The following is a 26594-nucleotide window of genomic DNA, read 5'->3' as shown; positions in this document are numbered from 1 at the left end:
GTATCGCGAGATTTCGGCCTGACTATTACTTGGGCCGCGGAAATAGTCCATCCTTTTCTTCCGCACGGTTGGAGGAGGTCGGCTGGTTATCGGGAGTTGGAGGGCTGAGGTCGGGAGGGTGGTGTGTGCAGATCTGTAGGACTGACGCACCACGCCAGTCGCGGGTTTTGGGCCGAGGAGGCCTGGGTTACGAGCAGCAAGTGCGCGGTTGCACCCACTGTGAGGCCGTTTTAGGTAGGTTGCTAAGAGGGCGAGGCCATCCGGGCCTGGCGGGTGGGGGAGGCGTTGCATATCTGGGGTTTCCCGGGGACCCTGCCTTGGTCCGGAGGATCGAGCCTCCGAAGTCGGGCCGAGAGGGTGAAGGGATCACGGCTGCAGGCCAGTCCGCGCCACGCGGCTGGTATGAGTCCCACACAAACGTGGTTGTAGTGTGGACGGGCTTCATTATATCTTGCGATGGAGGTGTTAAAATGTGTTGCGGACAAGTTTAACTTTATTACGTGATTTAACCTTCATATGTGAGGTACCCATTACTAGCGCCGGTTTTCTGCAGGTTAGGCGCTGCCGGGTGAGAGGCGCTGGTGGTCACAGCGTTAGCTCCGGGTAAAGCGCCGCTCTCTGCCCACGTGGCCTCTAAGAATTGCAGAATCCCGGCGGAGGCATCGACACCCAAGTAAACACTTCGAAAAAGTGATTATTGAGCTAGCTTTATTTTGATAATCCCTACTTAACCACAGGTATAACCATTAAAGCATGGGGGCGAATTTTTGTTGAGTTCCGTTTTTGAGCGTTCGATATTTAATGACTTTGTAGAATCTTGTACTTAAAAAAGCTAGTAAGACGTTCTACCAGGAAATTACCACAGGGGGCATTTAACAAATCTGAGCTCTTGGTGACCTTATCGTTTTATATTTTAAGTATTTACATTTAAATATTTTGCTAGTTCATCCTAGGATTTATATGTAATGACTCATGTCAGTTCCCAAGAAGCTACAGAATGAGACAAGAGATTGACTAAGGCAAGTACAATAGTGAAATAAGTAGTTATCTTTAATTTTTGTTGCCATGGCTATTTTTTTTTTTTTTTTTTTTTTTCTGAGACAGGGTCTTGCTCTGTCGTCCAGGCTGGAGTGTAGTGGTGCAATCTCGGCTCACAGCAACCTCCACCGCGGCTCATGCGATCCTCCCGAGTGGCTGGGAGCAAAGGCACGGGCCACCACACCTAGCCAGGATTTTAAGAATTTTTTGTGGAGACAAGGATCTCCTTGTGTTGCTGAGGCTCACTACATACAACCTCCACCTCCCAGGCTCAGGTATTCCACCTACCTCAGCCTCCTGACAACAGGCGTGCGCCACTATTCTGGCTAATTTCTGTATTTTTTGTAGAGACGGCGTTTCACCACGTTGCCCAGGTTGGTCTTGAGCTCCTGGGCTCAAGCGATCCGCCCGCCTGGACCTCCCAAAGTTTTGTGTTACACAGGCCTGAGCCACCTAGACCAACCTTTCTTTTTTCTTTTAGCTCAGAAGAAGGAATCTTTTTCTTTTTTTTGGTATGTTGTATACTCTCTACCATGGGGATGAAGACACAAGAATTATGATAGTTATTGAAAAAGGTTGAGAATTCAGAACTTGTCAGTTTCCACCAATAATGGCAAAGATGCAGTATGACAAAGTTCAGTTACTTAAATGAATCTAGGAATGAAGAATCTAGGAATTATAATGGAGAGGTGATTAGGAGTTTAAAATGGTTTATTGATTGGAGATCCTTTTCCTGGTTTATATAGGGCACACTTTGCCTTAGGAATTCCCCCTTTGATCTTGGAAAATGGCTTTTAATTGTACATTAATACTGTATTGGTAATTGTACGTTAAAATATGTGGCTAATGATAAAACTACATTTTTTACTTATATTGAAAGATGCTTTTGTTGGAAGTGACAGTACTTTTTTGGAATCTTGTTGCATTGGATACATTTAGAGGGTAAAAACTGAAAGAACCTGTGAATAAAATTTCTGGATTTCTTTTTAAAGAAACTGATCTGAAATGGATAAGAAGCTTAACCTTGGTAAATGATTTTGCCTAAAATCATTGGCATAGTCTGACCATGTTCAACACTGTAGTAGATAATGTGTCAATATTTAGGGAAGCTTTGTCATATTTGCTAAATTTCATAATTTCAGAAAACTGTTTAAAACAAAGCAATTGATGGATAAATCAGGAATAGATTCTCTTGACCATGTGACATCTGATGCTGTGGAACTTGCAAATCGAAGGTGAGTGGGTTTTTACTGGAGAACTGAGTGGATTCAATCATGTTTATTGTATCTGAATTACGAGAAACTATTGTATATAATGAGTGACAGTAAAGATAATTTTCAGGAATTGGGAAAGAAGGAAAACTAGATTTCACTGACCTTCCAAGTTTATCTAGTTATATAGATTGATATAATAGCATTGCAAATACTTTAAATTGAAAATGTGAATATATTATAAAGGGACACATTCTTCGAGAAAAAATGTATTCTTTGGGTCATATTAGCATCTTTTCCAGACTACATCCTCCGGTTCGGTAGGCTGTGTTTGTTTTACTCAGACGCTCTTAGCAGTGAACCGAACCATACAGCCTTTTGGAGCTCATACATTGTCTTGAAAGATACATAGTTTTTTTTGTAAGTTGAGCATAGTGGTGCATGCTATTAGTCCTAGCTAGCTACTTGGGAGGCTGAGGCAGGAGCATCCCTGGAGTTTCCAGGAGTTTGAGATTGCAGTGAGCTGTGATTGCAACACTGCACTCCAGTCTGGGTGACAGCAAGATGATGTCTACAAAACTCTTTAATAAGAGCTGTAGCTTTATGGGCTATTTAAATAGGATGGTCAGCAGAAAGGCTGGCTGGTTCCGAGCCCATCCTTTAAAAAATTTTTAATTCTGGGCATGTTTTCTGAGTTGGTTTTGGAAGAAATGTACATTTGGGACTGGGTATTAATGGTAATAAGCAGTAAGAAAGGAAGATGAAATTAATTTTTTTTCCCATTTTTCTAGTGATAACTCTTCTGATAGCAGCTTATTTAAAACTCAGTGTATCCCTTACTCACCTAAACGGGAGAAAAGAAACCCCATTCGAAAATTTGTTCGTACACCTGAAAGTGTTCACGCAAGTGATTCATCAAGTGACTCATCTTTTGAACCAATACCATTGACTATAAAAGCTATTTTTGAAAGATTCAAGAACAGGAAAAAGAGATATAAAAAAAAGAAAAAGAGGAGGTACCAGCCAACAGGAAGACCAAGGGGAAGACCAGAAGGAAGGAGAAATCCTATATACTCACTAATAGATAAGAAGAAACAATTTAGAAGCAGAGGATCTGGCTTCCCATTTTTAGAATCAGAGAATGAAAAAAACCCGCCTTGGAGAAAAATTTTAACGTTTGAGGTGAGTCAGCATTTTACATACATGGCTACACATAACTGAGATGCCAAAATGATTTGTTGGCCAATTTAGAATTGTCTCAGATATACTGGGAACAGACTGTCTGCAATTTTGATACTTTTCTATACTGACTTACCCCTAAAGTCCACCCTATCCTTCAACTGAATCTTGACTTGTATCTCTTACATAACTACACTTTTGCCAGATTTAAAAGATAGTGCTCCAACGCTCTTTGTATAAAATCCTTTGATCTCATCCCATCTCAGGTCTTTAAACACAACCCTAAAACTCAGTGGGGATAATAAAAGCTCACATAACTTGAAATTACTTTTGCAGTAACCTAAACGAAAACCACACATGCCTTATGTTCAGTGGATATATTCTTAAGGCCTGGATGTTTCTAAGCCAATTATCTGAAAAATACACTAATACTTAGGAGTAGACTTTTTTAAATATTTGAGAGTCGTATGTTGAATGAATGCAGAATTTATGATCCCTTGCCAAAACCTGAAATTTTATTTGGGAGGATTAATACATGTTAATCTCTTCAGTTAATCTCTTTAAGGTGATTATAGTAAACATTAGAAATCTTATTCCTGTTTTTACATTTTAAAATGCCTTTAGTAAGTCCCAGAAATGACAAGATATGTACTTCACTTTTCCTTGGTACCAGCTTAGGTAAATTTATAATTGTAATGTGAATTTTAATAATCAGTATTTGATACGTCCACAAGTGGGGAGTAGTTAAGATAGCAAATTCAGAGTCTTTGTTAAGGGGGGGCATTGCCCTTTTTGAACACAAGCACCTGCTGGGTCGTGAAAGAAAAATCTTGACATACTTACGGTGTTTTTAATATATAGCAAGCTGTTGCAAGAGGATTTTTTAACTATATTGAAAAACTGAAGTATGAACACCACCTGAAAGAATCATTGAAACAAATGAATGTTGGTGAAGATTTAGAAAATGAAGATTTTGACAGTCGTAGATATAAATTTTTGGATGATGATGGATCCATTTCTCCTATTGAGGAGTCAGCGTAAGTGGAATCATATGGAATACTTTGGTAATAGGTTATAAATTAAATTTTTATGTTAATTGCTTCATATTTTGCCTTTAATATAGTTATACTTAAATAATGAACAAAGATACAGAGTATGACAATTGGGATTATTACAGTTGAGCCAAGCTTGGCACACAATACATCTAGAATTCTCTAGAACACAAAATTCTCAAATTTTGTGTTTGCTTTGACTAGCATTGCAGTTACAGTTATATTTCAGAGTGGAATATACAACTAATTAGGTCATAGAAGATTCTGTCATCTCAGTGATGATAAATTTTAATATTACAGAGCAGAGGATGAGGATGCAACACATCTTGAAGATAACGAATGTGATATCAAATTGGCAGTAAGCGACTTATTTTTTTCCTGTTCCATTTTGGGAAGGCTGGAGTTGGTTGCTACAGAAGGAATTGTATTTAGTTTTTCTCTTACACTTCATTTAACTTTTGAAAAGCTCTATAAGTTTACTGCAGGAAATGCAAGAAGGAAAATAATTTTTTAGAGACTTGATAACATGGGGTTTTCAGTACTATAATAAATAGCATTCTGATACGTATTATTGCTAGTTAGGTTATCAAATGAAAAAATAAGCAGATGTTAATTTGGATTTTTAACATCTACGTGTAGTCTCCAGGTTATCTGAAGTAATCCAGGGCATTCAGCTATATGTAATTACTAAACCATTTGAGTTATTGCTTAATCCATGATTTTTGTTTGTTTTATGCAGGGGGATAGTTTCATAGTAAGTTCTGAATTCCCTGTAAGACTGAGTGTATACTTAGAAGAAGAGGATATTACTGAAGAAGCTGCTTTGTCTAAAAAGAGAGCTACAAAACCCAAAAATACTGGACAGAGAGGCCTGAAAATGTGACAGGATCATGAATGTCAAAGGTGAAGCATATAGAAAAAACGACTTCATAGAAATGAATGAAGATAAATGTGGATATATGTACCAGTCTGGTGATGAAGAAATTCTGAAACCCAGGACTTTATAACAAGAAAAAAAAATTTTAACCCTGTGAAGAAGTTTGTGAAGTAGTAATAATTAGAAAAAAACCATTAAAACACCAGAGAAAATACATAGAAAAATTTGAGAAATTGTCATTTGATTTCTGAATAAGAGCTTACAGGTGTCCTGTGAGTATTGAAACAATGAAGTGTAGTGATTTTAATTTTGAAAAGAAAATCTTAAAGATTAAGTAACTTGACACCCAACCATCTTGAAGAGGGTATTTGAAATGCTCTAATTTTATCTCAGCTTAGTTCAGCCATGACAAAGGTGACCTGTCAGATGCTTAGTATTGTAATAACCTCATTTCCCTTCCCAAATTTTGAGTATCTTTAATACTATTCTTTTTTAGACAGAGTCTCGATCTGTCACCCAGGTTGTAGTGCAATGGTGCAATCTTGGCTTACTGCAACCTCCATCTCCCGGGTTCAAGCGATTCTGCCTCAGCCTCCCTAGTAGCTGGGATTACAGGCGTTAGCCAGCACACCCAGCTAGTTTTTATATTTTTAATAGAGATAGGCTTTCACCATGGTCTCGAACTCCTGACCTCAGGCGATCCGCCTGCCTTGGCCTCCCAAAGTGCTGGGATTATAGGTGTTGAGCCATGGCACCCGGCCTAATAATACTTTTAACTACCATTTTCACTTTTTTTTTAGTTCAAGGAAAGGCATACACATTTATTTAACATGTACACATGGGGAACCAGTGATTACCCCGATGTTCATTATTTTGATCACAATAGAGCTGACTACTCTGCTATGTAGTGCATTTTGGGACTGCACTTATGTATGTTTTTGTTTAACGTGGACAAAGACTTATGGATAGGTGCAAAAAATAAATCCTCTTTTGCAACCCAGAACTCATTGTTCAGTATGAGTTTTGATACATATAAGAAGGGATATTATGATACCTGAGACAGTTGATTGATGGGAGTATTGATAGCCATAAAGGTTGGTTCCAGGCCAGGTGCAATGGGTCAAGCCTACAATCCCCACACCAAGGTTGGGAGTATTGCTTGAAACCAGGAGTTCAAGACCAGCTTGGGCAAGAAAGAAAGAAACACCTCATCTCCACAAAAAGTAGCTGGGTACTGGGGCATGTGCCCGTCGTTGGAGTTTACTCAGAAAGGGGAGGCTGAGGCAAAAGGATTGAGCCCAAGAGTTGGAGGCTGCACTGAGCTTTGATGGCACCACTGTACTACAGCCTGAGTAACAAAGACAGACCCTGTCTCAAGAAAAAAAGGTTGATTCTAGAACTAGAATAGATAAACAGCATGGGATATGAGGGAAATCCTCAGCAGTATTTTGTATTCCAATTTCATGTTGACAATATATACAATGGCTTTTTGTTTTGAAGGCTTTTATCTTGAGAACATGGTGTCTGGAGTTAAAGGTATGTCTCAATATGAGTTTTCACATCATATTTGTTCATGTGTAGGAAATAGTATGTTGTCAGAGCAAGCAAGTTTCATTTTATTCAGAGACATTTCTGCCATGCTTTTAATTCCCACTTATACTGATTTCTGAAAAGAAGAATCCTAGATTCACACATTTTATAGTGGTGTGTCAGATTCATTTTAGTTGCAAGCATTAGAGGGTCCCGAATTTGTTAGTTTGTAGCAATAATCAGAACTTTGGATTTCCTACTTGAAGCCTACGGCATTATTTTGGATTAATGCACAATCTAAAATGAGGTAGAGGATTTTATGGTTTAATGCAAGATAGAGTATAATAAAAGAAATGATTACACAGGTTGTAAGAATTCATAAATTTGAATGATGTAGAGTTTGATTAAAAGTTATATAATGCCAAAGTCATAACTTACAGGCACATTATATTCCTGTATTTTATCATGGATGACAACTAATTTTGAGCCAAGAATTAAAATTAGTCTCAAACCCCTGGGCTCAAGCGATTCAGCAAGAATCACACGATTTTTAAAAGACACAGCAGATCCTGTGTCTTAAAAAAAAATCAAAACCTTGTAAATAGTGGTTGAGGTCTATCCCGATGGGGCTTTTCCTGTAGCCTGCACATCGTTGGAAACGCCTCATAGAGTAACTCTGTGGTTTTACCTTACTCACAGGACTATTGTTAGATCTGTGGGCAGGAACTACAAGACAGTTGCTAAAAGTTTGAAAAAAGACAGTTACTAAGATAGTTGCTAAGTTTGAAAAAAGACAGTTACTAAACGTTATGAAAAACCAGATAATCTATTTTACCTTAGGTATTGGCATACTCCACACATCTGTACCATTCTTGAGTGATTGCTTAGGTAAGTTTTAATTGGTGACAGTATAATTTTTTGGGAAATAGGATTACAGTTCAGATGATGAATTTAACTGTTCAACTGCTGAGTGATACGGGCATGAACTAAAACTTAATTCTGACAGAGCTGGATATGGCTATATAATAAACTGGATCTTAAATTTATACTTGGGTTTTAGTTTTAATAACTGGAAATGTATCCTTTCTAAATCTTTAATTGGTACTTTCTGTAGGAATGAATGTGATTTGAACTCATTCGTGTTGAGAGGTAAGTAAAATATTTAACTTACAATAATCAAGGACTCAAAAGATGAGAAATAGAAATTAAGTACACCATCCCAGTATTTCAGGTATAACACAGAATTAGTATGATACTGGCAAAAATATTACAATATATATATTCGTATAGAGAAGGAAAATGAAGAGACTGCATGTCTATACCTACCAAATGAAACCACCTATATTCTTTGCATCGTTATTCAACTGGCAGTTACACATATTTCATCCTAAAGTCATGTAAACCTGTGTAGATATGTTGAATCAATAGGGATATGAATTACATTAAAAGAATTTTGCGTAACTGGCAGTTTGAGCAACAATGAGCTTGACGTTTGTAGTCTGCTTGATCTGTTAAGTTACATGTATACCATCTGTAAGTTTTATAGAGAGACTGGGCAAAGATTAGGCAAAGACTAGAGTTGCAGCTTAAAATGCAGTTAATGTAGCTTCCTTATTACAGTGACAATTAGGAAAAAAGGTCAAATTATTGTACTTGTTAAAGGAACTTGAATTTGAGAGGTTTGTGAAAGCATTTCTCAGCAATATTGCAAATTTGGGAATACGAGTTGTACAGTTCAGTCATAATTGCACTGCATGGTATCTGCACTCAGCAGTTTATACCTGCTAGGGTGTTCAAAGGTCAGTGCTATAGAAATTCAGTATCTGGCATCGTTGGTTTTCTTGGCTTTGTGCTTGTTAAACCTGGTATTTCTATTGATACAGTATTTGTGTAGGTTTCTCAGTGTTCAGTTTGATATACTCTAAAATAGTAAGCAATGCTTTTCTTTTTCCAGGGTGTCAAATTGAGAACCAGGCAGATCCCCACCACCTACAGTAAAAAGGTAAGATTCTCTGTTTCTACTGATTCTGCTTGTTTCCCTCTATTGGTGGCATTGCCAGCATAACAAGAACTTTGTACAAATACACTACTAAGCTTTAAAGACTTACAATGCCTCATTCTAGAGAATGGGCACTGTTGATCATGGTGTCCAAAAATAGTTAATGTGGCTAAATTGAGACAGGTTATGCTTCCATCACAGTATGCATATTGCAGTGGTGACAATGAGACCTGTAACATTTTGCCATGCTTATGAGTAAAATATGTAGGAGAAAAATGTTGACTTTTCAATATTAGAAACAATAACATTTAAGTAATAAGGAATTTTCAGCTCTTATAGGACCACTGTTGTTTTTGTATGCTATATATTGACTGAAACATTGTAATGTGGTACATGACTGTGTCTTGGATCAGGTGTCAAAATATAAGTGTACTTTGTACAATTCATCTTCTAGGACCCTAAAGTAAATTGGTTGAAGAAATTAGATCCCAAAAATTCTTGGTAAGTTAATTCATTACTTAAAAGGCCATGCAGGTTGTTTTGCTGAATACTAGCTTTTCTCCAAATGTTATTTTAGGTTATTACATTTATTTATCTAGTAATGCTATTGCAACATTTATCACCACTTAGGAGTAAAAAAAGACTAGACTTATGTTATTATGTGTTTAAACTTCATTATTAATGATGTTATGATGATGGGCGAAATGTTCAACTGCTCTGAATCGGCTGAATGAAAATGGCCTTTCTGAACATCCATTTACATTAAATATTTCATTGTATTTCAGAAGATTATAAAAGCTCAAAGGTAAAAGTTACCAGAAACCTGATCATAGAGCAAATTCAGATGTGAATGGGCATGGGATCATTGATTTTTTTAAAAATACCTATTAGTTTAAATAGCTATTTTAAGCATGGAATTTTCAATACCTTAGTTGGGGTGCCGGGTTTTAGGATAATTTGGAACCAAAGCAACCTCATTCTGAAAGATTGATTTCTGTACTTAATAGTAAATATAAATTTGAAATACACATTTTTCCATAGGTGAATTTTGAAGTCTTCATCAGTATATCCATATTAAAAGGAGATGACAGAAGCCAAAGTAATTATGGCAAGTAATGGTTTTTATCTTAACCATAAGTTATTTGCTCAAGGGTATAATAATGGTCATTACCAAGGCTTTTAGAATGCAGTTTCTCATTTGCTGTGGACATGACCATAAAAAAATTTCCCAGTAGGTTTTCTCTCTGCTACTTTGCTAGCAATCAGCTTATTGGGAACAGTTGATTATAATGTGAACCACATATTATTTTTCTTTAAAATCAATGAGATTTTAAAATTCTTGTAGATCTCTTGAATCATGCAAATGTGCTTTGCCTTTGTATTGTAACCCTTGTGGGTTGCTAATAACCAAGCAGTTTGAAGTAGAGTTAACTCAGGCTCGTTCTAGGACTCATTCATGTTTACTAACTGTACAATCATCTCTGGAAATGTAAAATTTACTTTTATATTATTGTTATGTAGGGCTGACAGGACAGCTGGATCAGTTTCATTGAAAAGGTATGTATGCATTAGAAAAGACATTTGTATAGGTCATTTCAAAGAGGGCTCATGAGGCTGTGAAACCCAGAGCTCTTAACGCTGTGACCAAAGATGGAAGTTCTCTATAGGATGCCATAGCACTCCTATGTTTGGTGCTATGTTTTCCCGAGGAGATATAAAACTTAATAATCCATGATTGTTGCCATGTGAGAGTTTTAAAGGTTAATTAAAATTTCTCTTTTTCAGGGCAAACTTGAAGATACATCTTTTGACTCCAGCTCTTTAGAGGATCAAAAGTGACCTTGATGGACAGTGGAAGAAATCACAACATGGAATTCTTTGAATAAAAATTTATTGACTTTAAATAATTTTGTCTAATGCTACATAAACACAATTAAAAAAAAAAACCTCTTTCTTTACACTGTTTCTGGAAAGTCAGCATGTATTTTTGGCTCGAAGTTTCTCTAGTGTTTTCTGTGGAAGGAATAAAAATTTAGCAATTTCAGTTGTGTACTTCATGCTTGAAAAATTAGGTCCTTCCCCCTCAGTTACACTCACCTTATGGAATTCTTTTGCCCTTGCTCTGTTTTGGGCATAAGCTTCTTGTTTTGCTTTTTCTTCCTTTTGTTGTTTCACTTCAGCTAGTTGATTGTATAACCTGTAAAGAATTTATATAGAATTAGAGATAAACATTGTAAAAAGTAAATCACTAAGAAAAAAACAAAACCCTACCTTAGACCCCTTTGGTGCCTTAGAGCCTGTGTAGTCTGTCTGTCTTCAGGAAAAGATGCTCTGACTTTAATCACACCCTTTAGACGACTCACAGATGAACCTGAGGAAAGAAAAGTGAAATCAAGTTATAATCACAAGGCTTTAAACATTTAAGGGAGTTGGTTGGTGAAGATTTTAAAAATTCAACATACTTAGAGATGGTTTCTCTTTAACTGTTTTGATTTTAGAATTTTCAGAGACACGAATTTTATTCCTTATTTCTTTCTGCCTCTGGTGGGATCTCTCCATAAATGATTTTTTTCTCTTTATAAATGCTTCTTGTAAGCTCCCTGGTATAGGTGTAAACCATCGAGGGGTTTCTGTTGGGGGGAAAATAAATTTATGACAGAAATAGGCAAAGTATCTACTTTCCATTAGAAGTGTGGAGGCCATCCAAGGCTTACCTGTAGATGCTGTCCTTGGTTTTTCTATGGAAAGTTCTGATACAGCTGGATAATCTGAGGCTTCTGTTCCTGATACAAGAGGCAGAAACTCACTCACCTAATGGCAAGAAAGTTGCATGTTTTATTCACCTTAAAAATTTTTTTTTTTAGGCCGGGCGCGGTGGCTCACGCCTGTAATCCCAGCACTTTGGGAGGCCGAGGTGGGCGGATCACGAGGTCAGGAGATCGAGACCATCCTGGCTAACATGGTGAAACCCCGTCTCTACTAAAAATACAAAAAATTAGCTGGGCGAGGTGGTGGGCGCCTGTAGTCCCAGCTACGCGGGAGGCTGAGGCAGGAGGATGGCGTGAACCCCGGGGGGCGGAGCCTGCAGTGAGCCGAGATCACGCCACTGCACTCCAGCCTGGGTGAAAGAGCGAGACTCCAACTCAAAAAAAAAAAAAAATTTTTTTTTTTTTTTTAAGAAGGGGTCTTGCTCTGTTGTCAGAGTGCAGCAGCATGATCACAGCTCACTGCAGCCTCAATCTTAGCTGGGTCTAGAGACCCGCCACCATGCCTAATTTTTGTGTCTTGTAGGGATTGGGTTTTGCCTTGTTGCCCAGGCTGGTCTTGAACTTCTGGACTCAGGCTCCACTGCCCTCACACCTCTAGGCCTCTGTTCAGATAGTTTTATTCTTACTGCCTCCCTACTACCGTAGTAAAATTACCAGTTGTTCTGAAGTCATTTTTCAATATCTGGAATAAGTTTAGGTAAAACTTTCAACTTGGCACCCCTAACACTAGCTGTATAATAAGATTAGTTCTACCAGAGTCTTGGAGACGGGCATAAATTGAAGTGGGGATTAAAAGAAAATGCACAGTGGTTGACAAAATTGTGAAGGTTTAAGACAAATTGAGAGCTGGTGGGGGTGTCGGGTTAGTTAAATCCATAGCATAATTCCCTCCAATGAGTACCTTCTGATAAGTTGTAAGAGACAATCAGCTAGTTTGCTCGTAATGGAATAAAATAGAAGGCATGCTTAAATTCACCTGAAAGCAGCTTTTTGCTTCATTCTCGCTCTTCTCTTCTAGGGTTAAATTTGCAAAATCCATTTCAGCAATACTGTTATCACTGGTGCTTACTAAAGTAAGTTCTGGTTCTTCCATTATACCATGGCCAGTTTCTGTTTCCTGTGAACCACAATTAAAAGGAACATGTCAAAATAGCCCTAAAACACTTGAAAAAAAAAAACATTTTGTATATAATGCACATTTTTTGCAAGTGTATATAAATGTGAAAATGGAGGAAGAAAAGCAATAATTGGGAAAGACCAACAGATCAGATTTCCTTAGGCTTCTGTAACTCCAGCATTCAGTTGTAGAAATACTGGAGTCCACTTTGGGGAGGGGATGACATAGTGTGACAATGAACTGAAAGTATCTACCACAATGATTACAAATCTAGATGCTTGTAGTGTTGGGCAAAAAATATAAATGCAGTTTGGCTGGGGCTGTGCAGAATTGTATCCTCTCTAAAGGGAGCAGGGGTTGACTGGGCTACCAAATGTGGGCCACTGACTGCTAACAGATTATAAATGTTTCAAAAGAAGTATCTAAACACAACAAGAACAAAAGTAGCCAAATAAAACGTGGTTTAGTTGTAATTCTTATTTTCAATCTGTTATGTTTATGTGTGGAAGGATAAACTGCACATACTGCTAGATGAAAACCAGTCACCAGTTGACTGGTGGTGAAAGCATGCAGATTATAAGTTGCTTAGTATGAGTAGCAGGGTTCCAATACTTATTCCAATAATGGATGAATTCGGTGCACTGCAATGAGGCTCAACACTGAAAGTGCTGAAGCACAGGCAGAACCACCATTTTTCAGGGAAGGTGGAGAAAGGATATCTGAATTGGGAGAAAAAAGATCTTTTGTAAAATACTCTCAGAAGACAGTTTTCAAATTTTTAAGTTTCTTCATTATGCTGGATATTTCCAGTGATCACAAGCTTAATAGGAATATTAACAAGCAGTTTTGCTTGTATTTTGTTTCAAGTTTTTCCTGCCAGGCATTGTGGTGTGTCCAAGCTACTTGGGAAGTTGAGGCAGGAGGATCCCTTGATCCTAGGAGTTTGAGTTCAGCCTGGGTAACACAGTGAGATCTTCATCTCTAATATTAAAAGAAAAAAATTTTTTCCCAAAAAGGAACTTAAATGTTAATTATACAACACTGATTTCACTTACCCAGACTGGTATAGAGCTCTGTAATGAAAATGATCCAGAACTTGCAAAAAGCTCTGATTGTCCTAGTTGAGGTAGTTTTTTGGTGATTTTTGGAATGTCTGTTTCAGCTGAATTCTCAAAATATTTTTTATTTTGAGTAGTTAAGGAATATGGTGCCTGCACTGAAGTTCCCATCTCCACTGTTCTTAAACATAAGTGAGAGTCAATTTCCTCTACCTGTGGATGTATGTCTAAAACCCTACAGGTTTCATTTTTATTATCTTCAGTGAGTCCTTGACTTTGTGGCATTGTAACAACCCCTCTTTTTGATAGTTCTTCAAAGCCCATCCTTTCCTTTCTGCTTTCTAGTTGGTATTTTATTGAGCACTCACTAGAGTTAGAACCACATGGAGTGCTATGTTGTACATTTAACTGATCAAATACATTAGCTTCATCAGATGAACTGTAGACTGAACTTAAGTTTCCCACAGAAAGCTGGAAATGAACACTTTTTTTCTGGTTTTGTAATATTTCAGTATGTTCTTCAGAGGGATAGTTCTGATTTTTCATGCCTTGGGAAGAATCTCTTGCTTCAATGCTAAAAATACTTGGTAGATCAGCATGCTGGCTCTCCTGTGAAGAATATTCTGGCTGTTCAAAACATTGAAGCTGTTCAAAACATTGTTCAGATCCTGCATTAAGAAATTTAAAAATCAGTTAATCATTGTCACATGTTGTAAAACTTGGATACTGAGTCTCTAATAGTTTATCATCCAATTGCAAGTAACCTACAATTTTAGGCATAAAAGTTGATGTATATAAACATGAATACAAAGATAAGGATGGTCACAGTGATTTCTCAAACTACTCTACAGCTCACACCAAGTATTTTTTCTTTTTCTATTAATATTTAATAAGGACAATATGGCTATAAACTGAGGATGTTTTTCATCTATAAGAACTGAATATGATTTTAATAAAGAATAAAGCATCCATGTGTATCTCAATTATCTATGTGTATATATAATTTGTACATCCTTGTGTATCTCAATTATGTATGTATGTGTGTATATATAATAATTTGTACAAAAGGCTCAAGAAGAATACTTGTTTTCTATGTTGTCCAGGCTGGTCTTGAACTCCTGGGTTCCAGGGATCCTCCTGCCTCAGCCTCCCAAAGTGCTAGGATTACAGGCGTGAGCCACTATACTTGGCCTAAGAAGAATGCTTAAACCGGCTGGGCGTGGTGGCTCACGCCTGTAATCCCAGCACTTTGGGAGGCCAAGACGAGTGGATCATCTGAGGTTGGGAGTTCTAGCCCAGCCTGACCAACATAGTGAAACCCTGTCTCTACTAAAAATAGAAAATTAGCTGAGTGTGGTGGTGCATGCCTGTAATTCCAGCTACTTGGAGGGCTGAGGCAGGAGAATTGCTTGAACCTAGAGGTGGAGGTGGCAGTGAGCCAAGATCACGCCATTGCACTCCAGCCTGGGCAACAAGAATGAAACTCAGTCTCCAAAAAAAAAAAAAGAATACTTAAACTGTTAACTGTCATATAATGATTGAGGTAGGGAAATTGAGAAACAAGAGGCAACACTTTTCCTTTTATTTGATAACATTCAGTATTGTTTAAAAAAATGCATATATTACTTCTGTAATTCAAATATTTTTTAACACCCAGGATAGGGGTGAGAACAGGGGTAAAGATAAACCAAGAGGTGCTAGGCTTAATTTCTAAGGAAATGGATGTAAAAAATCATGAAAAAATTAACTTTTTCTAACTTAGTCATACATACCCCCAATATTTTCTGTAGCAAAACTCTGAGCTCCAACATGAGCCAAGTTAGTGTCAGGTTGTTGATTTGGGCTTGTGTTAAGAGAAGAATGCATGCTGGTCCTCCTCAGTGCTGTGAAATAAACTGTACTTTTGGATGATCCAGTAGCACGGTGGCTTTCAGATGAAGAATCTGATCTCTGGCAGGAAACAAAAGGGAAAGGCTGAAATACTGATTAGGTATTACCAGTAATCACTGTGTTCCTTTAGTATTACTCTTCCTTAATTACCACTTTACTATGACAGTGATGATTTGCTTTTTCAAATCCAGTTCTTTTCAATCAATATGAAAGAGACTTTAAAATGTCAGGCTATCAGGAAGTGGAAGCAAAAAGACTCAGGTTTAAATCTCAGCTCCTTTGACTGTGTAGGAACATACTTTAAATTTTGCAAAATTGTATTTACCTTACTGTTTAAATATGTTCCACAATTAAAAGTTGTTATCAAGCCTTTTATGGCATCATACTCCCTAGGTGGAGATAGATGGATGGGACAAACAAAATTTTAATGCAGCTGTTTTCTTTTTTTTTTTTTTTTTTTGAGACGGGGTCTTACTATGTTGTCCAGGCTGAAGTGCAGTGGTGCGATCTCGGCTCACTGCAACCTCTGCCTCCCAGGTTCAAGCGGTTCTCAGCCTCCCGAGTACCTGGGACTACAGGCATGCCATAACACCCAGCTAACTTTTGTGTTTTTTAGTAGAGACGGGGTTTCACCATGTTGGCCAGGCTGATCTCAAACTCCTGGCCTCAAGCAATCCACCCGCCTCAGACTCCCAAAGTGCTGGGATTACAGGCGTGAGCCACTGCACCCGGCCCAATGCAGCTGTTTTCAAACTTGGTTCCACATTAGAATCACTTGAGGAGCTTAAAAAAAAATAATAATAATAATTAGCACTATCTGAGCACTCCCAGAGACTCTGCTTTAATTGGTCTAGGGTGTAGTCTGGGCAATAGGATTTATTTTTATTTTTTATTTAAGTTTTCCATGTGATTATTTTTTTGTTTCTTTTTTTAAAGACAGGGTCTAGTTCTGTCACCCAGACTGGAGTGTAGTGGCATGATCTCAGCTCACTGCAGCCTCCACATCCTGGGCTCAAGCAGTCCTCCCACCTCAGCCTCCTGAGTAGCTGGGACTACAGGTATGCACCACCACACCTGGCTAATTTTTGTATTTTTAGTAGAGACAGGGTTTTGCCATGTTGGCCAGGCTAGTCTCAAACTCTTGGCCTCAAGTGATCTGCCCGCCTTGGGCTCTCAAAAGTGCTGGGATTACAGGTGTGAGCCACTGTGCCTGGCTTTCCATGTGATTCTAGGTTAAGGTTTAGAAGAACTTTTGTTCCAGTAGAAGAAATGGCTTAAAACTATTTTTAGATATTCACTGCAATGGGACATCTACTTTAATATACCTGGTAAAAGTCTCTGTTGTCTGGAGAAATCCCACAGGATGATGATGATAAGTCAAAATCTGGATGTGGTTCTAAGGGTTTAAACAGCTGATGATGCAAATTAGGAAAAATGTGTTCCAATTCTGGAAAGTCAAGGTCAACTGTTGGAATTTTTGAGGGAAAAAAAACCATAAATTTATTTTTAAGGTAAACACCAGAAAAGGAGTATTAAGAACATATTCATAAACGCTTATTTTCAGGTAACTCCAGTGTAACAAAAACTTCAGTTCTTCCCCCATGATCAGCAGATGCTTTAAAGTTAAGTCCTATCATGATTATTTCAAAGGTCCAAAATATGGATCCTCTCAGTGACCAAAACTTAAGTTTTATTTTTAGAGAAATTTAATTTTTTTTTTAAATAGACATGGGGTCTCAGTGTGTCCCAGGCTGGTCTTGAAATCTTGGGCTCAAACAGTCCTCCTGCCTTGGCCTCCCAAAATGCTACGGTTACAGGTATGAACAAACTTTTGACAAATACAAATTTCCATTTCTACAGCCTTTTGAGGCTAATTAGGATCAATAGGACATATGTAACCACTGCTTCAGTATACGCTTAAAAAAGGAAAAAGGCTCACTGTATTCAGTGTTACTATGGGCCAGACATTGTGCTTTATGTGCACTATCTCCTTTAATCTCTAACATTCCTCTTTTATAAAAGGTGAAAAAGTAACTTGCCCATGGTTTTACAGCTAGGAAATGGTCAGGCTATGACTCAAATCCAGAACTGTCTGATTTCTGAGCTCCTGCTCTTATTTATCAGTAATACTGCCTCAGCCGTAATAGCTAACTCTGCAATGGTAAAGGAAGATTTGCTAATTAATCTCCTGTACATGTGCCTCAGTGAGTCTAATTGGTTCCAGGTCCCCTTTCTCACTAAATGCCCTCAATATTTTCTGTGGTATAATGGTGTTGTAGCAGGCCATAAGAACATGAAACTCAAACAATCACTGCATAAAATTAAAAATGATGAAAGGTGAAAATTTAAAACTTAATTTACATAAAAATATTGCTCTAAAATAATTTTACCCTGCAAATCTGTTTTTTCAGGTATCAAATTTGCTTCATTAATGTACTTGTCTATCATTTGCTGAAAGTGTGTGTGACCACATGTAGTTTCATCCACTATAGGCAACAGAGATTTATGAAAGTCTGAAGAGTTCTGCCGCTGATAAATATCTTCTGTTGAAGGAACTATGGAACTTATAATATTTGTTTCCTCTTCTTTACCAGTGGTAGAATCTTGCTTGCCATCATCCATGTGCTCTGAAAACGACTCTGAAAATTGAGTTTAATGAAAATATGTAAATAGGCCGGGCGTGATGGCTCACTCCTGTAATACCAGCACTTTGGGAGGCTGAGGTGGGTGGATCACGAGGTCAAGAGATGCAGACCGTCTCACCAACATGGTGAAACCCCATCTCTACTAAAAATACAAAAATCAGCTGGGGTGGTGGCACACACCTGTAGTCCCAGCTACTCGGGAGGCTGAGGTAGGAGAGCCGAGATCGCACCATTGCACTCCAGCCTGGCGACAGAGCAAGACTCCGTCTCAAAAGAAAAAAAATGTAATGACAGTGACACTATATTCCTTTTAATGGAATATTCCTTACAGACATACTGTACTGGGTACTTCCTTACAGACATATTTTAGTGGAGAGGCATGGTAATACATATTGCTAAGAGATCAGTGCAACCATGAAATTTGCTTGGATAGGTTTCCACTGAATGGAAAAATGTATTAGCAACTGCTTCTCAAAATTGTTGCTGGGGATCCACAGAGCATCCTTGTTACTTCCAGTAATGTTTAGAACACCACAGGCTCCAATGTTTTGCTGGGTGTGAATATTTTACTTTTTATTTTTGAGACGGTTTCACTATGTTGCTCAGGCTGGAGTACAGTGGCATGATTGTGGCTCATTGCAGCCTTGACCTCCCAGGCTCAAGCGATCCTCTCACCTCAGCCTCCTGAGTAGCTGGGACTTCAGGCACATACCACCACACCTGGCTAACTTTTGTATTTTTTGTAGCGATGGGGTTCTACCATGTTGCCCAGGATGGTCTCAAACTTCTGGGCTCAAGCGATCCTCCCACCTCAAAGTGCTGCTGGGATTACAGGAGTGAGGCACCACGCCAGGCCATACTTTACTTTTGAGATTTAGAGAAACAGTTCCCCATGGTGTATTATGAAAAACCAATGCTTCCTTCCATCACTGTATTGCAACTCAACCGGTGCTGGTCTTTCAACTTATAACATTTTGACCTTATTACCTGGATCTGTAAGGCTCAAATCTGTGTTTTCATAACTTAAAAGGCTCCCAGTGGAAACGGTTACTGAAGATAATGGCTCATGAGAAAGTGTTTTAGCCTAGAAATTAAGGGGAATATCAGACCACAATGTAGCAAGTAGTATGTAAGAAAACCCCAAATCACCAACCCCAGCAGTTGTCATTTCTGAGCTCAGGTCAAGTGTAGAAACCTTCATAGTTACAAAGATCGGTAGTAAAACCTTTTCATCATTGCCCAGAAATGATTAGGCTTTCATAGACATACATACGCACCCCCTGACCCTCAATCTCATTCATTCCTACAGCTGTTATCTTTATACACACACACACACACACACACACGCACACACAAACCCACATACACACACACACACACACCCCAGACATATGCCCTTATGGTTTTACATTGTTTTATAGTTTTGCTTCTCAGAACTATAGAGATCATGCATCAGGTAGACTGGAAAGCCTTCTGATGCTCAGATTTGGCCAGTTTCATCATTGATCCACTTCAGTAAAAGCAGATCTCAGAGACACTGACTTCAATGTTATAACACAGCTTCTGTAAACTAAACAAAAGAGAATATGAAGCCAAACAGCTCTAAAAATTGAGTGAACATTAAGACATTACTAACCTTATCATCTGGCTTCACAGCCAAATATGTATGTTCTTCCTCCACAGCATAACTTAACACTGCATGATTTTCAGCAACAGATTCCTTTACCTTAACTGAAAAATTGATTTTGGAACTCAAGATGGGAGAAAAACATAGTTGGGATAAGACAAATCAAATTCTTAGCACCACAGGACACCATTCCCTGCTTTCCTACAATCTACTTTCTCATTTTGCTTCTTAAAATTGTCTTGTCTTAGATCAAAGAAACAATTCACTTTATTTGTTAAAAACATTCACTAGTCAGCACAATATACTTTTTCCTGGAAAACTGTAGCTATTGTTATTTTATGAATAAAATGCTTTAAGAAATTTGAATATTAGGTCTAAAAGCTAGAAAAGAACCAGTGTGATGAGAAATGCTTTTGTCACTATTTTAAGTGGAAAAGCAAGAATATTAAATCATAAACACAGTATGGTCCTAAAGATGGGAAAACATGCATATAAAAGAGACAATAAAGAAAACACCAGGGTCAGGTGTGGTGGCTTACACCTGTAATCCCAGCACTTTGGGAGGCTGAGGCTGGTGGATCGCTTGAGTGCAGGAGTTCGAGACCAGCCTAGGCAACAGTGAAACCGCGTCTCTACAAAAATTACAAAAGTTACAAAAGTGAGCCTGGCGCGGTGGCAGGCACCTGTAGTCCCAGCTACTCAGGAGACTGGGGTGGGAGGGTGGCTTGCTTGAGCCTGGGAGGTGGAGGTTGTAATGAACTGAGAATGTGCCACTGCACTCCAGCCTCTGCAACAGAGCCAGACCCTGTCTCAAAAAACCACACCAAAATGTAGTCAGTGGTTGTTTATGAATGGTAGCACAAGGAGTAATTTTTACTTGTACTGTATCTTTTACTGCCTTCTATTATTTTATTTCATTTTTTTAGAGACAGTCTTTTTTTTTTTTGAAAGCTGTAAAAAAAAAAAGGCTTTTTTTTTTTTTCGGGGGGCAGACTCTCACTCTGTTACCCAGGCTGGAGTGCAGTGGCGCAATCTCGGCTCAGTGCAATCTCCACCTCCCAGGTTCAAGCAATTCTCCCTGCCTCAGCCTCCCGAGTAGCTGGGATTACAGGCACACACCACCATGCCTGGCTAATTTTTCTATTTTTAGTTGAGACGGAGTTTCACCATGTTGGCCACCATGCTGGTCTCGAACTCCTGACCTCAGGTGATCTGCCCGCCTCGGCCTCCCAAAGTGCTGGGATTACAGGTGTGAGCCACCATGCCTGGCGAGACAGAGTCTTGTTATGTTTCCCAGGCTGGTCTTGAACTGTTAGCCTGAAGTGATCCTCCTGCCTTAGCCTCCTGAGTAGCTGGGATTATAGGCATGAGCCACTATGCCCAGCCTTTTTTTTACAGCTTTCTAAATTCACAATGAGCATATATTACTTTTATGATGAATTATCATTCCTAATTATATTTGATATATTAAAACATTAAAATTATACTTTCTGTCTCATATTAACAACTCATGTATTCTGAGCTTATTTTCCTTCTTATTCCAAGTGACCAACCGACACTTGTGAGAAAGCTCACCAAGACATATTGTAGTCTATGGCTCTGAAAAATACAATTAGAACTGCTTTACTGAATATAAACAAAATTCTGCTTCATAATCTCAATGATATTAGAAGGTATGCACATTAAAGGTATATTTCTTAAATGTTTATGTAAGAATTATTAATTATTAATTTTATTATTATTTTTAAGACTAGTCAAGTGTAGTAGTGAGAAAAGGGAAAAGAACAGAACAAAGAGTTCGATCTGTAACTGTCTGTAAATAATCAATTGAGACAACTCATTATATTCGGACCAGGAGAATTATTTTTCAAATGTAGACCTAGTAAACAAACAGGCAGGCATGATGGCTCACCCCTCTAGTCTCAGCAACTCAGGAGGTTGAGGTGGGAGGATTGCTTAAGGCTGGTAGTTTCAGACCAGTCTGTGCAACCTAGCGAGACCTCATCTCTACAAAAAAATAAAAAATTAGCTGGGCATGGTGGCATGCTCCTGTAGTCCTACCTACCTCGGAGGCTGAGGCAGGTGGATGGTTTGAGCCCAGGATTTTGGATTTTGAATGAGCTAAAATAGCACCACCACACTCCAGCCTGGGCAACAGTGTGAACAACCGTGCCTTGAAACAAAACAAAACAAAACAAAACAAAACAAAACAAAACAGGAAAAAATAAAAATAAAATAAAAATAAAACCCCCCCCCCACACACGTATCCATCTATCTATATGTAAGTACAGATATTTATTCATAAAATAATATATATTATGGTTAATGAAGTAGAAACAAAGCTAATAGCAAATCTTTGTCTTTTTTTTTTTGAGACAGAGTCTCATTCTGTCACCCAGGCTGGAATGCAGAGGGACGATCTTGGCTCACTGCAACCTCCGCCTCCCGGGTTCAAGAGATTCTTCTGCCTCAGCCTCCCGAGTAGCTGGGACTACAGGTGCGCACCACCAAGCCTGGCTAATTTTTGTATTTTTAGTAGAGACGGGGTTTCACCATATTGGCCAGGCTGGTCTCGAACTCCTGACCTTGTGATCCGCCCACCTCGGCCTCCCTAAGTGCTGGGATTACAGGCATGAACCACCGCGCCTGGCTGACATTTGTCTTTAAATACAATAATTTTTTGGATGACAGGGTCTTGCTCTGTCGGCCAGTTGGCTAGTGAAATTTTATAGTGAGTTTTTATTTTTTCTTCTATTCTTAAGCAGCTCATTTTAAAAGCTAATTGGGAAATGAGAAGTTAATCTGGGTTGTTCAATTCAATAATAATAATTACAATTATTTACTGTTATCTGTAATATACCTAGAAGACTCCCTCAGTGGAGGTATGAATAAATAAGGCAGCATTTGCGTAGTAGTAAGAAGTGAAAAATAAAAGTGAGAGAAAGGAGCAAGATCAGAGCCACTGAAGATGTTCAAAGATTCAGTGGATAGGTCCCTGAAAGCTGGAAGCGAAATAACTGTCATCATTTGGGATGTGGTTCACTGATAATAGTTCCTAAAAAGGAGAAGTGACATAATGAAAGGAACACCTTACTGCTACCTTTTTATGCCATGCAGGAAGGCACCATTTCCTGTTTTCCTACAAAGGCAGACAGTACAAAGCTTGCAGTTAGTGGCTCCATCTTAAAAATCTATTAAATCAAGGTGTGGGGCGGAAACAATGGAATAGTAGTAACAAGACAGACCTTTCTAAAATAGAAACAATCTGGGCCAGGCGTGGTGGCTCACGCCTATAATCCCAACACTTTGGGAGGCCAAGGTGAGAGGACTGATCAAGCCTAGGAGTTCAAGACCAGTCTGGACAACACAGTGAGACCTTGTCTCTACAAAAAATTACAAAATTAGCCGGGTGGGGTGGTGCATGCCTGTAGTCCTAGCTACTTGGGAGGTTGAGGTGGGAGGATCAACTGAGCCTAGGAGGTCAAGGCAGCAATGAGCTGTGGTTGCGCCACTGCACTCTAGCCTAGGTGACAGAGCAAGACCCCGTCTCAAAATAGAATAAAATAAAATTGAAACAATCTGAATCTGGGAATGATTCTGAGAAAGAGAAAAGCCGTCTCTGGTATCCAGGAGCTGACCCGGCACTGAGGTAGGCCCTGGTGTTCTGTTATACATCAACAATTCCATGGAATGCCAAGCTCAGAAATGGCCACTCTGTGACCATGATAAAGAAAAAAAAAATGAGGCCCCTTGTAACCACATCTGAATACAGACAAAACCATGAATATTATCTAAACCACAAGAATGACCAAGCATTCTCTCATCCTGGCTAATAGGAGTAACTGCTGCTGTTTTACCAGTTACAACTTTAGCTTCACTTCCATTCATACCACCTCCTAGATAAAAACTTTTCAGGTACTGAAACAGAATTACTCCTGCTTCCTGACAACATCCAATACTAATAACCAAAAAGCCCTGTTTCCTTGAACCCTTCTCCTAATCCCCTAAAACAAGCCCAAATCCTGTAAGTCCTTTCTAAGTAGCCATTTACTGAGATGCCTCGTGGTTGCCTGTGGTACGCATTCCCCCTCATTGCAACAGGTCAGACACTCAGCTTTGTTCAACTATAGGTGTGTTCCTCGTAGTCTTTAGCTAGAGGATATCAACAAATAGAATAAAAAGAAAATGCAAATATCCACTGTGTAAATAAAAAAGAGTGATGCAGCGGGGAGGGGTGAAGCAAGAGAGATGAATAGAAACTTCCACCAACTGTCCTCACCACAGGAACTTCAAAGTTGGCAACTGAGGCGGGAGATTAAAGAAAAATAAAATTAAAAAGAAAGAGAAATAAGCTTTCCTGTATTAGGCTGACTTGTCCCAGAGGCAGCAACAGGCACAGCCCAGACCCAGGAAAAGTCTTAATAATACTATCTAATGTGCTCTGTAGACACTCCCAGCACTCCCTCAACATAGGGAGAAGAAAAACAAATTTTCCTTTGTTTTGTGGTATGAGTTTACAGATTCTTGTTCTCCGTAACTAGTAACTTCAAGTATTCTGTTTTATCTAAGAAGTACAACGAAGGTCATGAGAAGCCTAAGCAGGCCTGAACTACAGCTGTCTAGGCACCACAGCAAAGGTTATGAGATAAACCAGTGCAAGGCTCTTTAGAGCAAAATCTAGATAATGGACATCTGGGTTGCATAGCGATGGTCTTGTGCAATCCTGAGTTATGAACTTGTTACAATTTGATTAACTGTCTTTGTCCTGCCTCTGTATCCCTGCTTTCACACCACTGTAAGCTTGCTTCAAGCTAGCCCACCCCCTTTTGTGAAGTGTGTATAAAAGCCAAGTACTGTCTTTGTTCTGCGCCCAGTCTTTGAATGTTGAGTCTGCTGGGTCTCAGTGCACTCAATAATAAAGATATCCTCCTGTATACACCCCAAGGTCTCTCTCTGGTCCTCCTGATTCCACAACAGCAACTATATAAAAAAGTACCTTCATACGAACCAAAAATCAGGGGAGCAATCACAGTACCTGGTTTTAACTTCGTATCACTGACAGAGGCACTGAAGAGGATAGCAAAGACAGTCTTGAAATGCCAACACCACCCTTCCCTCATCTCCAGGCAGTGGCCACATGGTGCGGAGAGAGAATCTGTATACTTGGGGGAAGGAGAGCTCAGCCATTCTGGGACTTTGCATTGGAACTCAGTGCGGCCAGCACCAGGTAGAACTCACCCAATGCCCATGATGGGAGCATTGAGACCAGCCCTAGCCAGAGGGGAAGTACCCACTCTAGCAGTTGGAAGTTGAGTTTTGGCAAGTCTTGTCACTGCGGGCTAAATTTAGTGCTCTGGAGTCCTAAATAAACTTGAAAGGCTGTTTAGGCCACAAAGACGGCAAGTCCTAGTGCTGTGCTGGGCTCAGAGCCTGTAGACTTGGAGGGGTCACACGACCTAGTGAAAACCAGATAGGGTGGTGAAGGGAGTGCTTGTGCCATCCCTCCCCTAATCCCAGGCAGCACAGCTCACAGCTCCAAAAGAGACCCCTTCCTTCTGCTTGAGGAGAGAAGGGGAAGAATAAAGAGGACTTTGTTTTGCAAATTGAATAGCCACTCAGTCACAGAAGAATAAGGCACTGGGTGGATTTATGAGGTCCCCATACTAGGACCTAGCTGTTGGATGACATTTATGGACACATCGTGGGCTAGAAGAGAACCTGCTGCCTTGAAGGGAAGGACCCAGTCCTGGCAGGATTTGTCACCTGCTGACTAAAGAGCCCTTGGGTCCTAGCAGTGGTAGCCAGGTAGTATATGCCATGAGCCTTAGGTGAGACTCTGAGACATGATGGCTTCATGTGTGACCCAGCATATTCATAGCTGTGATGGCTATGAGAAGAGACCTCTTCTGCTTGAGAAAAGCAGAGGAAGAATAAAGGGGACTTTGCCTTGCAGCTTAGGTACCAGCTTGGCCACAGTGGGAAATAGCACCAAGTGGGATCTTGGGGATTCCAGGCCTTGGCTCTTGGATGGCATCTCTGAACCTACCCTGGGTCAGAAAGGAGGAAGCCCACTGCCCTGAAGGAAGTCCCATGCCTGGCAGCATTCACAACAAGCTAACTGAAGAGCCACTGGGCCTTAAGTGATTATCAGTGGTACCATGACAGTACTCTCCATAGGCCTGTGGTGGTGGCGGACAAGACGAGAGACTTCTTTGCCTAGGGAAGGGGAGGGAAGAGTGGAAAGGACTGTTTGTGATTTTGGTGCCTGCTTAGCCACAGTAGAGTACCCGGTAGAGTTCTAAAGATTCCGATTCCAGGCACTGGCTCCCGGACAACATCTCTGGATTTGCCCAGGGCCACTTGCCACCCTGAAGGGAAGGACATAAGACTAGCTGGCTTAACCACCTGCTGACTGTAGAGCCCTAGGGCCTTGAATGAACAAAGATGGTAGGCAGGTAGTGGTTACAGTGGGCCTGGGGCAAGACCCAGTACTGTGCTGGCTCAGGTCTGACACAGCACAGTCCCAGAGGTGATGGCCACAGGGGTGCTTGTGTCATCCCTTCCCCTAGCTCCAGGCAGCTCAGCACAGAGAGAGAGAGAGAG

At 39.5% G+C, this 26594-nt stretch overlaps 2 protein-coding genes and 10 non-coding genes across 23 annotated transcripts in view; 9 read left to right on the top strand and 3 right to left on the bottom strand.

Annotated features, from left to right (window-relative positions):
- The first annotated feature begins 12 nt into the window (after positions 1-12).
- On the top strand, positions 13-10930 carry TAF1D (TATA-box binding protein associated factor, RNA polymerase I subunit D). Of its 6 annotated transcripts, none has more exons than XM_055283287.2 (14): positions 26-234; positions 2181-2273; positions 3041-3431; positions 4290-4465; positions 4781-4838; positions 5220-5383; positions 6858-6893; positions 7728-7775; positions 8002-8036; positions 8842-8889; positions 9341-9387; positions 9928-9994; positions 10408-10443; positions 10672-10930. In XM_055283287.2, the coding sequence occupies exons 2-6, from the start codon at positions 2206-2208 to the stop codon at positions 5361-5363; spliced, it is 837 nt and encodes a 278-aa protein (XP_055139262.1). In that variant the 5' UTR covers positions 26-234; positions 2181-2205; the 3' UTR covers positions 5364-5383; positions 6858-6893; positions 7728-7775; positions 8002-8036; positions 8842-8889; positions 9341-9387; positions 9928-9994; positions 10408-10443; positions 10672-10930. The 6 variants fall into 6 exon arrangements, with proteins under 6 accessions (XP_063498118.1, XP_055139261.1, XP_055139262.1 ...); XM_063642047.1 differs by adding an exon at positions 944-1019 and having other exon boundaries at positions 55-234; positions 5220-6893; XM_063642048.1 differs by having other exon boundaries at positions 13-234; positions 554-2273; positions 5220-6893.
- LOC129485588 (small nucleolar RNA SNORA40) lies at positions 6279-6404 on the top strand. Its single transcript, XR_008658726.1, has one exon. It is a non-coding gene; the product is annotated as a small nucleolar RNA SNORA40 (small nucleolar RNA).
- On the top strand, positions 7495-7626 carry LOC129485584 (small nucleolar RNA SNORA18). Its single transcript, XR_008658722.1, has one exon. It is a non-coding gene; the product is annotated as a small nucleolar RNA SNORA18 (small nucleolar RNA).
- LOC129485595 (small nucleolar RNA SNORD5) lies at positions 7824-7895 on the top strand. Its single transcript, XR_008658732.1, has one exon. It is a non-coding gene; the product is annotated as a small nucleolar RNA SNORD5 (small nucleolar RNA).
- Positions 8634-8772, top strand: LOC129485575 (small nucleolar RNA SNORA8). Its single transcript, XR_008658713.1, has one exon. It is a non-coding gene; the product is annotated as a small nucleolar RNA SNORA8 (small nucleolar RNA).
- On the top strand, positions 8998-9127 carry LOC129485578 (small nucleolar RNA SNORA1). Its single transcript, XR_008658716.1, has one exon. It is a non-coding gene; the product is annotated as a small nucleolar RNA SNORA1 (small nucleolar RNA).
- Positions 9569-9641, top strand: LOC129485574 (small nucleolar RNA Z40). The gene has a single exon (XR_008658712.1). It is a non-coding gene; the product is annotated as a small nucleolar RNA Z40 (small nucleolar RNA).
- LOC129485582 (small nucleolar RNA SNORA32) lies at positions 10048-10168 on the top strand. The gene has a single exon (XR_008658720.1). It is a non-coding gene; the product is annotated as a small nucleolar RNA SNORA32 (small nucleolar RNA).
- LOC129485576 (small nucleolar RNA SNORA25) lies at positions 10474-10606 on the top strand. The gene has a single exon (XR_008658714.1). It is a non-coding gene; the product is annotated as a small nucleolar RNA SNORA25 (small nucleolar RNA).
- Positions 10761-26594, bottom strand: part of CEP295 (centrosomal protein 295) — a 69574-nt gene continuing 53740 nt past the window's right edge. For 3 of the 7 annotated variants that reach the window (XM_055283263.2, XM_055283264.2, XM_055283268.2), the window contains 12 exons: positions 20001-20095; positions 19352-19448; positions 18110-18358; positions 17045-17184; positions 15602-15779; positions 13827-14497; positions 12631-12771; positions 11601-11697; positions 11349-11516; positions 11158-11257; positions 10984-11083; positions 10761-10899 (listed from right to left, as the gene is read on the bottom strand). In XM_055283263.2, the coding sequence (XP_055139238.2) occupies positions 10861-10899; positions 10984-11083; positions 11158-11257; positions 11349-11516; positions 11601-11697; positions 12631-12771; positions 13827-14497; positions 15602-15779; positions 17045-17184; positions 18110-18358; positions 19352-19448; positions 20001-20095 (2075 nt within the window). In that variant the 3' untranslated portion in view covers positions 10761-10860. Of the gene's footprint in view, positions 10900-10983; positions 11084-11157; positions 11258-11348; positions 11517-11600; positions 11698-12630; positions 12772-13826; positions 14498-15601; positions 15780-17044; positions 17185-18109; positions 18359-19351; positions 19449-20000; positions 20096-26594 lie in introns of those variants that run through there. The other 4 variants (XM_055283267.2, XM_063642036.1, XM_055283265.2 and 1 more) reach the window with 3 other exon arrangements.
- Positions 19536-19605, bottom strand: LOC129485586 (small nucleolar RNA U2-30). Its single transcript, XR_008658724.1, has one exon. It is a non-coding gene; the product is annotated as a small nucleolar RNA U2-30 (small nucleolar RNA).
- LOC129485587 (small nucleolar RNA U2-19) lies at positions 19793-19872 on the bottom strand. Its single transcript, XR_008658725.1, has one exon. It is a non-coding gene; the product is annotated as a small nucleolar RNA U2-19 (small nucleolar RNA).

Source organism: Symphalangus syndactylus, chromosome 6, assembly GCF_028878055.3.
Source record: "Symphalangus syndactylus isolate Jambi chromosome 6, NHGRI_mSymSyn1-v2.1_pri, whole genome shotgun sequence".
Lineage (NCBI taxonomy): Eukaryota > Metazoa > Chordata > Mammalia > Primates > Hylobatidae > Symphalangus > Symphalangus syndactylus.
This window is presented reverse-complemented; position numbering and strand designations above follow the sequence as displayed.